The following is a 12175-nucleotide window of genomic DNA, read 5'->3' as shown; positions in this document are numbered from 1 at the left end:
TCATGTTTCCAACCCCGTCTATCTTGCGCCGCTCTTATCCAGTTTTTATTGAGTCTTCTTAAATCGTCAGTCCATCTTGTAGGTGGTCGACCGACGCTTCTCTTGTCTTCCCTTGGCCTCCATTCCAATAACCTCTTTGTCCATCGCCCATCTGTCATTCTGGCTATGTGTCCTGCCCATCTCCATTTTAGTCTGGCTATCTTCTCGATGATGTCAGTCATTCTGGTTCTTCTCCTGATGTCTTCGTTGGTTATTCTGTCTCGCAGAGTTATTCCTAACATGGACCGCTCCATTCTTCTCTGCGTGACTCTCAGTTTGGTAGCTGCTGCTTTTGTTAAGGTAAGTGTTTCTGCTCCGTACGTCAAGACTTGGAGGACGCACTGATCAAATACCTTTCTCTTTAGGCATGTGGGCAGCTCACTTTTAAAAGTTTCTCTCAGTTTTCCAAATGCTGCCCACCCAAGGCCGATTCTTCTCCTCAGTTCATGAGTCTGGTTATCCCTGCCAATCATAATTTCATGTCCCAGGTATTTATATCTATCTACGAGTTCTATTTCTTTCCCACCAATACTGATGTTCTGGTTGGGTACCAAATTGGTCATGATTTTTGTTTTCGAGATATTTATATTTAAACCTACACTTTCTGTAGCCACAACGAGTTCTTCAATACCTTTCATCTAATTTTGGCGTTCAAATCTCCAATTAATATTATTTTATATTCTTTATTGTTTGTAGCTTTTTTTAAGATCTTCGTAAAAAGTATTTTTTTTTCGTCATCAGTTGCTTTTTCATTTAGAGCATAAAAATAGACAATCTTTATATTCTGGTTTGTTAATTTATTTTTAAGATCATGTATGTAACCCTGTCCGAGATTAAGAAGAGCATTACGAAGAAAAAAATCTTTAACAACAGGAGGGAGACCTCTAATAGAGACAAAAGTTCTAAAGCATTACAGCAAAATGACCGATATCTTGAAGAATACAACAAAAGTAGCCCAATGCAATAGATCGCAATTGGAGAAATATTTCATTCCCAAACGGTAATCAGGGGATTACCAGCTAACACATAAACTGAAGAAATTATATCCATACTTGCTGTAAATCATGATGTTACACTGAAGTGTAACAAACATGAAATCAAGAAGAAGAAGAGAGGAGAAGAGGAAATGACTAACATTGAATGTTGCGGTTGCTTTCTGACTAGAAGTATGTAGTTTTCCTGTAAACTAAGTATAAATTTGAATTTAGCATCATTACCTATTTACCTAGTTTATTCTAAGGTTATTGTTTATCAATGTTACATGTCCAAAGACATAAAACTCCATTTTAATTGTACCTATTGTTTCTTGGGTTATTTCACCCATTTTACAACATTCAACTATTTTCTACCACGCAGAAGGACTTTGCCCCAAGAACTATCATGAAAGATGACCTCTAAACATATCAGTATGCCGAGCGATCCAACTAGCAATTGGCGCCAATCAGCGTCCGGGGCTGATGGTGTGAAATGGGCTACCGGCCATGATGTTGTGAGAAACCAGGCACGCCATGGAAACTCTGAGTCTGGAATAAACATAAAAATACACAGATGGAAAGAATACTGTGGACGACTGATGATGGAGGAAAACACAGACGCCCCATCACAACAAGAAGATGCCAGTTTTTTGACGGAACCTGACGTACTCAAAAGTGAAGTTGAAGCAGCAATTATGAGGCAAAAAAGTCAGAAAGCTGCCGGTCCAGATAACATACCTATTGAAATGATTTGGGCCCTAGATGACGTTGGAGTGGATATAATACATCAAATTTGTCAAAGAATGTGGGAGACAGGTAAATGGCCTGAGGACTGGACACAATCACTATTATATTCCCATACATAAAAAGGGAGCGAAAGATTTATGTAGCAACTATCGCACAATTGCTCTAATTGCGCATTGCAGTAAGATACTCTTACACATAATTCTCGAAAGGATAAAGCCCTTTTTACTACCTAACATTGCGGAGAAACAAGCAGGTTTCGTCCCCGGACGTGGTACTAGAGAACAAATTTTAAACGTACGGCAAATTGTAGAAAAATCCAGAGAATTCAACATCACAACATATTTGTGCTTCATAGATTATAGTAAAGCTTTCGATTTGGTCAACTGGAGTAAAATGTGGCAGGTTTTGTCTGAAATGGGAGTCCCCAATCATCTGATACTGCTAATTAAAAGCCTGTACAATAACAATTATGCCAGAGTTAGAATAAATGGGGAACTAACCGATAGTTTCAGGGTCACAAAGGGCGTGAGACAAGGCTGCATACTAAGCCCAATTCTATTTAACATCTATGGTGAATGGATAATGCGGAAAGCTACTGAGGACTGGAACGGTGGCATTACCATTGGCAGGAAGAAGATTTGCAACTTGAGATATGCAGATGATACTACTATCCTCGCTAGTTCTGAAGCTGAATTGATTCACCTGCTACAACGGATAGAAGACGTAAGCTTAACGATGGGCCTTAAAATAAACAGAGATAAAACGAGAATCATGATAATTGACAGAGCTAACAATAATTAAAATCATCTGGTCATGATAAACAATATCGCTGTTGTAGATAAATTTGTGTATCTGGGCTCATTAATAACCAACAAAGGAGGCTGTACTGAAGAAATAAAGCGGCGGTCAGCAATCGCAAAAAGCGCTATGGCAAAATTAACAAAAATTTGGAAAACCCATGAAATAATTACCGATACAAAAATGAGACTAGTAAGAAGTCTAGTTTTTCCTGTTTTTACTTATGCATTGGAATGCTGGACCCTTACTGAGAAAGACAAAAAGAACATAGATGTATTTGAGATGTACTGCTGGAGACGAATGCTGAGAATACCATGGGTGGCCCGAAGAACAAATGAATCCATACTGGACCAACTAAACATAAAGAAAAGACTAAGAACACAAATATCAGAACAAATAATAAGCTATTTTGGACATGTGCTTCGAAGAAATGGTCTTGAAAAACTTACCATCCAGGGAAAAGTAGAAGGCAGAAGAAATAGAGGTAGATCTCCCACACGATACACGGACCATATTGTTGCTACCATTGACGCTCCATTGTCAGAATGTGCTAGAATGGCAGAAGATAGAAAAACGTGGAGGAACATTGGGAAATTTAGCTAATAGCTTCATGATATCACGATACCTGCATCAGGTTAACGACTAAGAAGAAGAGACAACATTCAAATGTGAAAACCTTGAATTATCCACGTCTGTCTGTCCTTACGTCAACACAACTCATCCGTTATTAGGACAGATATAATGACAAATGAGTTGTCTAATGAAAGCACCCAAAAATGTTTTGAAGGTGAGAAATTTGTCCTGGACTTCTGGATCCAGACTTGCAATTGGAAGTACTGTTTTAAAGTCGCCGAAATAATACAAGTGATACAAATCAGACAAAATACAGAAGTGCAACAAATTTGGGAATTTGACGTAGTATTACGCGCAGGTTTACTGGCGGGCAGAAACAGGTAGATTTAAAATATTTTTTTATAAATATATTCAATTAAAGTGAAGAATGAATTTGACAATTTTTATTATTATAGTTTTTAATCATTATGAAAATTATAGTTAGTTCCACACGATAAAATAATGAGTAAAATATTAGTACATAGTCATTTTTAATAAATTACAAATTCCTAAATCGTTACAATTTATTTAAATAAAAGGCTTTCAACAATCAAAAAATAGGTTAGTAGTTTATTTTAACTAATTAAATAATATATTTATTTGTCAAAATAGGAAAGCCTTAGTTATGATTCCTCGTATGATTCTAAGATCTCTATTCTTGAATTTGAATCACTATCTTCATCTTTAGAAAGGCTTTCTTAGGATAACCCATTTACCCCCAGAAAACCCAAGTATAATTAACGTTTTTTGTACGTGATTGTATATATTAGCCCAATCTCTTTCATTAATACTTCTGAAAATTTTGTTTTTGCTATATTTTTAACCTCATTTATTATATTAAATGTTGTATTAAGAATTGCCATTCTACCTTTTATCAAAGTCTATATTTTTTCGATAGTGCTTAACTCCGGATGATAGTGAGGCAAGCGAAACTCCGGTTTGGTTGGTGCTTGTTGAAAAGGAATATTTTTTTCCTATAACCACTTTACAATAATATCTCTACGGCTAGCAGACGTCACATTTTTTTCCATTAGCACATTATGATAGGATGCAGTATTAACTACCAGGATCCAAATTTAGGGTAAGTTAGGCAAGAGCTGACTTCTGACCCACTTCATAAAATTAAGGTGGTTTATATCGTCTTGGTAGTTGCCACTTTTTTTCTTAAAAATATATCTAGATCAGTGTTTTTATGAGAAATTTTGTTTTCGTTCTAAATAGGTACAAATAATTCTTTTATAATTTTACTTACTCTTTTTTTTACGATAAAAGAATTATATCAATTTTACACTAACTAATTTTTTTACTTAACTTAACTATTTACCATTAATTGTAAGTGATCTTTTCTCAATAGTGTAGAAGTCGCTTATAATATTTTTAATTGTTTTTATTTGTCGACTGCTCAATTAATTTTTTTAGCACGAGACCCTCGTTTACTTTTTGGACTTCCAGAAGAAGATGAACTACCTAGGCGCTTCATTTTTATTGACTTGTCTACCTTCTTTTATTATTTTGGCTAAGGTACTTTTACTTATACCTGTCGCTGCTAGAATCCTATCCCTATAATTACCAATGTTAAACGTTACTGGATAAAAATATCGAGAAACAAAATGCACGTTAATCCTATTTACTAACATAATCCATATTGAGATCGGTGACTATAAAAATCCTTTATAAAAAAGGTATATAATTTAAAAACCCAATCGGGCTATATTACAAAACGTTTTCGGAGTCCATATTCCATCATCAGTGTCTAAGTATACATGTATTGAACCACTAAATATGTGGGTAAAAACCCGTTAAAAATTGTTTGTTTAAATTTACTTTACATTATGTGGTATTAAATATTATGATGTTAAAGTTGCCAGTGGATTTGGTAACATGGCGACTTATGACTCCACATGAAGTTGCTGGTCCTAAGACGATGTGTCTACGAGGACTTGATGAAAGCAACTGAAGCAGTTTGCTTTTATCAAGTCCTCGTAGACACATCGTACATATTCTAGATAGATAGATTTAGAGGGGTGGCCTTTTGGCCTATTCCATTCCGACCTCTCCAGATCTATTGTGGTTCTCTAGTCCTAGATGACATTCTCTAGCCTGACCCTTTTTATAGATACACTAAATGACTTAATAACATACTAATTACTACTAGCAGTATATTAAGCACTAATCGAAAAAAAAATTAACAAAACATTTAACACTATCAAATCAACATTCTCTATGGTACCTACGTCTCAAACTACGACACTGGCAAACAGCACACTGGTCGTTTTCATGGTAACACTAGTAAACACGATTCACTGCGCATGAGTCATATTACCAAACTCAAGTTTGTTGCAGATTATTTAACGCGCCTACCAGACGGAAAAATATTTAGTTTTCGTTTTTATATATACATATAACGCCGTCTACACTCTCGATCGAAGTTCTTCGGACGAAGTGTCGAAGTGAAGTTAATCGAGGCGAGGTGACTCTCTACATACTCGTGAAGTCGAGTAATGTAGTGTGAATCTTCGTATTCCAACTTCGGTCCCTTTGACACGGACGCGAGAAACCGACACAGAACGGAAGTAGAACGAGGCGAAGCGAAGTAGCCTAAAGTACCTGTCTACACTCTCGTACTCACTGAACTTCGATCAACTTCGCGAGTAGTATAGTGGCCGTTTATTCACTTCCAATTAAGAAGTTGTACATAACTGGAAGTGCCACATTGTAGTCGCAGATATAGTACATGTGATATATCAATAAGTTATGACCGGAAATTTGGCAGAGATGAGTCATAATTAGTGAAATCGTATACCAATTGAGGCAAAGTTACAAGAAAAGTTCATATATCGACTTTCAGTTCTATTTCCGGTGATTTTGGTGAAAACCCAGGACTTACGAAGTTCAATTGCTTTTATTTTGGTTAGAAACAAAGTATGTGTCTTAATTGCTGTTAGTTAAATTTAAATGATTATGACATTAGTAATTACTATCATCCATAAACATAAAATATATCATACTATTATAGTATTTTTTTTTGTGTTTCGACGAAGATCAAAATTCATAGTTTCTAAATTATTTCTAACATATATGTTTCTTAAAATATTTTAAAATTTTAGGATTTTGGGATAATGCTAATCAAGGTTGTCAGACTCCAACTGGTGAGACTGGTAACTGTATACCCGTTAGGCAATGTAGACCGATGATAGATGCTCTACGAACCGTAAAAAGACCATTGACTCCAAGCGTTACTAAACAATTAAACGCATATTACTGTAGGTGAGTAGGTACAAGTTTATTCTTGAAGTTGACCTTAACATTACATCTCATGGAACAACTTTTAACATTTTATTTGCATAAACATAGTATCCATAGAGTATTTTGTTTGGAGATGAGTTATTATATTAGGTAGTACGTGTGTTGTGTGTTGTAGGTTGTTTATATATAGTTTCGTTAAAAACAATATTCTCGAACATTTTGTTTTCAATGTTTCACTAACCAACAGAGATATACATCCATCAAAAATAATCGACGTAAGATGCCTCAACTCAACAGATGTAGGTAGCGACCATAGCCTAGTATTATGTAAAATAAGAATAATCCTGAAATACTTCCCACCCAAGAGAGCGGCGCCAACACAAACAAAAATCAAAGTCGAAGGACTAAATACGGAATCGACAGAATACTTATACAGGAAAAGAATATAAGAGAAGATCGTTGGGAATAAAATATTAGAAAACGATAACATCGAGGAAAGCTGGGAAAAACTCAAAAATAATATAATTAACGCAGCAACAGAATCACTCGGAGAGAGGAAAGTAACAAACACTAACATATCAAAAAGGAACACACCATGGTTTAGAGAGGAAGTGAGAACAAAATGTGAAGAAAAGAAGAAAGCCTTTTTACAATACAGAACACAACAAACACAACAGGCATAAAACCACTATAAACGAATCAGAAATGAAACGAACACTTTGGTTAGACAAATAAAAAAGGAACACTGACAGAGTTTCTCAAAACAGATGGAACACGATTTCTACGGAACACAAAAAGAAATATGGAGAATGATCAGAGGACAAAGAAAAGAGATGAACGAACTAATAAAAACGAAACACATTCAGAAAGAAACGTGGGTAGACTACTTTCGATCCCTGTTTGCTAAAGGTGACGATGATGAACCACCAACACCAGAGGTGACGACAAACGAAGAAATAAATATTGAGGAGGAAGAGGTAAAGGAAGCATTAAGGAAATTAAAAAATAGAAAATCACCAGGAGAGGACAGAATACCCAACGAACTCCTAAAGTATGGAGGACCAGATCTGACCAAACAACTACTAAAACTAATTCAAAAAATAATGGAACAAAACAGAATTCCTCAAGAATGGAGATCAAGCATTCTAATACCTCTCTTCAAAAAGGGAGACAAATCGGACCCGGAAAATTACAGAGGAATTAATTTATTAAACACAACACTCAAATTAACAACCAAAGTGATAACAAATAAATTGAATGAAATTATAACACTAGCAGAAGAACAACAAGGTTTTAGGTCAGGAAGATCATGCACCGACGCTATATTTATAATGAGGCAAGTGCAAGAGAAGTCATTAGAATACAACAAACCGGCATATCTATGTTTCGTGGACCTTAAAAAGGCATTTGACCGGGTCAAATTAAAAGACGTTATCCACTTACTGAATGCAAGAGACATACCTCTAGGAATAATCAAAACGATCGAAAATATCTACCAAAACAACACAATAAAACTAGAAGAAGAACTAACCGACCCTATTGAAGCTGGCAATGGGATAAGACAGAGTCCTCTATTGTTCAACCTGATTATGGACGAAATAATAAAAAAAGTAAGAACTAAAAAAGGATACCAAATGGGAGAAAAACAACTTAAAATAATCTGCTATGCCGACGACGCAATACTACTCTCTCAAAGTGAAGATGATTTACAACGTATGCTGCACCAATTTAATATAACCGTCAGCATGTTAATTTCCCCAACAAAGACAAAATGCATGGTTATAACAGCAAATTTACTAAGATGTAAATTGGAGCTGGAAGGTCAGATAATAGAACAAGTGATGGAGTTTAAATATCTAGGCATCACATTATCTAGCTACGGAAAGCTCGAAACCGAAGTGTAAGATCAAGTGAATAGAGCAAACAGAGCCACAGGCTGCCTAAACGAAACAATATGGAGAAATAAAAATATCGGGAAAGAAACGACAGGCAGAATTTACAAAACAGTCATCAGACCAATAATGACATACGCGACAGAAACAAGACGTGACACAGAGAGAACAAAAAGGATGTTAGAAACAGCAGAGATAAAAACACTTAGAAAAATTGATGGTAAGACACTATGGGACAGAGCTAAAAGTACAGATATACGACATAGATGCAAGGTGGAGAACATCAAAAACTGGGTAAGAAATAGAAGAGTAGAATGGAACGATCATATAAGCCGAATGATAGAGTAGTAAAGACGGCAAGAGACGGTTCCCCAATAGGAAGACGATCAGTAAGAAGACCACGCAAACGATGGAATGACAACTTACTGGAGGCACATTGAAAAACAGACAGAGTCATGTCTATATAAAAAGAAAAAGAAGAAGATTTGGTTTTCAATATTATACATTCCTTTTCTACCAAATTCAAACTATTATATTGTAAGGTCTTGTTAACTTACAGCATTTTCTATCTTTCCGGACGTGATCTCCGGCTGAGTTTCCTATTGACAAGTAGTTGATGGGCGGTTTGGTCTAATGTAACTTCCCTAGAGGTTGTCACAAGCTTTTTAGTCACAGTTATTGCTATATATCATATAGATTTTCTTCAACGTATCTATTTATTTTCGCTACCTCTTCTCACTCATGGTATTTATAAGTTACTCTCTGAATTCTATGGCTTCCTCGCTGAAGGCGTGGGTTTCGAACAGTCTCTGATATTTAGTGTGTAAATCGCGGTCATCGTCGTTAAGGCCCAGGACGTACCGTTGCCTACAGTCCCTAGGAATTCGTCTTCGGGAGGATTTTCGAACTATTTCGACAAAAGCATCGTAATTTGCTGGGGCAGCTTCGAAATTTCCCAACGTGCGATCTATCTCGGAAGCTTATCTGTCCCATTTAATTTTTTAAAATTGAACCTACGTCAAAACGTGACTTCTATCGTTTTTTTCTATTACGTGTAAGTTACGACTGACTGAGTAATGCAGTGATTTTGGCATATGATCGTAGATCGTCCTTGTGCAATATCCGTTAATTACCCCACTTACAAAGGCCATTTCGCTTATTGTTCCATGGCTCGCCGCAATTGTCCGTTTCTGCATAGCCCTATGCTGTGTGATGTCTGTTAAAGTCATCTACGGCTAAGTGCGGACTGGCGGGTTAGAAGTTTTTTGATGGATGAAACACAAATCTCGTTCCTGGAGGAACACAAAGATGACTGTGCAATTGTCGACTTCGACGGAGAGGATTTCTACGCGGTCCTGGTTTGCGCTGTCGGTTATTTTGACAGTTAGGCCTCTTTTCGTAAAAATAACGCTTTCGTGTCGTCTCTGCTTTTGGTCGCGGTGAGTTTCCTGGACGCACAAGATGTCGTATTTAGAGGTTTTACACATAAGAGACACGATGTTTTTTTTTTCTTGTCATCGGTAATTACCTCGAGATTATCATAAGAAATAGCTCTGAAAAAAACCGTGTTTGATGAGAGTTGTTCATCTTGAACTTATTCTCATTCCCGCTTGGTGTTGGAAGGATTGACCGTTATTTAGTATCGTTACCAGGGACGCCGGCTGACTGCTATATAATGGCAAAGAAAGCAGTACCTGGGAAGGCTTTTACTGTGTTTCACTTACATATATGACACGAGACCTTAGTCACTCCTGGACTAGTCTGTTTCACGGGGTCTCTTCTAATGCTAGATACACGGGCTTGTAAAAATTCGTCCAGAGGTTGCGAGTCTATCCGTATTCACGAAGCTGGGATTACCAAGTTTGTGTGTGTACAGATTTTACATACATATATGGTATCTTCTTCTTTTTCTTCTCGTGCCACTCCTAGCGGAGATTGGAAATCATCATGGCCACTGCGACTTTGTTAGCAGCGCGCCTAAAAAGTTCAATCGAACTACACCCGAACCATTCACGTAGATATATGGTATAATCACCATCAACTTATCCACTGCTAAGCATATTCCTCCTCTAAAAACTTTCATTCAGATTTATCTTGCGCTGTTGCAATACAGTAGGTACATATCCTCTTTTCCACTCCAGAGTGTTTTGCTCAATTCCGTTTAATTTTAGCTATGTGTTTTATAACACTCTTTATACCTGGGAGAAACAAAAAAATTCTACGAGTTTCTGCTTCTACGAACTTCTACGAATTTCTCTGTTTCTCACTCTATCTCTCAACGTTATGTCCAAGAACGGTCTTTTCATTCCACGTTGCGTCACTTATAATTTACGTGCAGATGTCCTTGTCACACGGATATAATATTATGGTATGTGGCTTCTTAACTTATTCAGCTTTCTAAAGCGAGATTTTATTTGTAACTCAAATTTATAGAAAAGGAAGAGGGCAATGATTACAAATGTATGAAGAAGTTTTGTATTTTAATTCATTTTTTATGTTTAAATATCCTATTTTTACAGCTTTGCCTACAACATAGCCAATGTTTGCTGTCCACAAGGGCCTATAATAGTTCAAGATGGTTCGACCGTAGAAGTGCAACAAGACCCACCAGATGTCTCAAATCATAGAAACTTAAATTTGTTACCGCCTGACTGTGGTTACCTAGACCTAAGTTTTAAAATTAGAAAGGGCCAAGATGCTGATTTAAACGAATTCCCTTGGATGGCTTTACTAAGATATAGAACAAGTAAGATAAATTTGTTGATATAGAAATTATCTAACTATTAAGGTATTACTTAAGGTATTATTGGTAAGGTAAAATACTTAATTTCTACTCTAGTACACCAAAGTAAAAATGAGTGTTTCAAAAAAAGATAACCCCGTCTCTAGGGTAGGTAAAAAACTGAAAAATAATTAGGGTTTACTTGGTAAAAAATTTTTGTAACGCCATCCGTTTTCAAGATACAGGGCGTTGAAGCAAAAAAAAATTTACGCATTTTTTACGATTTTGCCGAAACTACTGGCAACATTGTAATGAAATTTTATAGAATATGTTTTGGAAGCTGATACATTCAGTTTACATACATATATTACATACATACATACACATTTAGCGTTAAATCTTCTAATATCCCGAATAAGGAATTGTTTAAAAAATCAAGATACATATCACCATTTAAATTTCCAGGTAGAATATGATAACCTATTAATTTGTTACCTAAAGTTGCTGCCCAAACATTAACTTTAAATGAGTGTTGGTAATGTGATACCCTTTTGACTCGTGGATTCTCATCACACCAGTAGTGTACATTATGGGACTTAAACATACCTTGTCGCGTAAAGGTGGCCTCGTCCGTAAAAAGAATGCATTTTAAAAAATTTGGATTGTGGGCTGTCCTTTGTTGCAATGTTTCACAAAAATCCACTCTAACCAGTAGATCATCTGGCAAGAGCTCTTGGACTTGTCTGTAATGATAAGGATGTAATTGCTGTTCTTTCAGTATCCGCCAAGTACTTGAAGAAGAAGTATTTGTTTGTCTTGCTATATTCCTTACGCTAACTGTTGGATCTTGATCAAGTAAATGTAAAATAATATTTTCTTTATTAATTGTTCTTGTTGTTCTTTTTCTTCTTTAGATGCAAATCCACTAATGGATGTTAGCGATCACATTTTCCATTAATTCTCTATTTCTTGCAATATGTATCAGAGATTGTATGTCGTTAATCCCTGTCCATTGCCTTATGTTTCGGAGCCAGGACATTTTCTTGCGTCCCATTAACTCTTGCCTTCAATTTTACCCTCGATTATAAGTTGGAGGAACTGGTATTTTTCATTTCGCATGATGTGACCTAGATACGCCGTTTTCC

The 12175-nt window shown here is 36.1% G+C and overlaps 1 protein-coding gene across 1 annotated transcript in view; it reads left to right on the top strand.

Annotated features, from left to right (window-relative positions):
- The window catches only part of LOC140443433 (phenoloxidase-activating factor 1-like), a 72447-nt gene that overhangs the window by 22508 nt on the left and 37764 nt on the right, over positions 1-12175 (top strand). Inside the window, exons 2-3 of the mRNA XM_072534687.1 lie at positions 6278-6437; positions 10828-11054. Coding sequence (XP_072390788.1) covers positions 6278-6437; positions 10828-11054 — 387 coding nt within the window. The remainder of the gene's footprint in view (positions 1-6277; positions 6438-10827; positions 11055-12175) is intronic.

This window comes from Diabrotica undecimpunctata, chromosome 6 (genome assembly GCF_040954645.1).
Source record: "Diabrotica undecimpunctata isolate CICGRU chromosome 6, icDiaUnde3, whole genome shotgun sequence".
In the NCBI taxonomy this organism is placed as follows: Eukaryota; Metazoa; Arthropoda; class Insecta; order Coleoptera; family Chrysomelidae; genus Diabrotica; species Diabrotica undecimpunctata.
The sequence above is the reverse complement of the archived record's forward strand: the minus strand, read 5'-3'. Positions and strand labels throughout refer to the sequence as shown.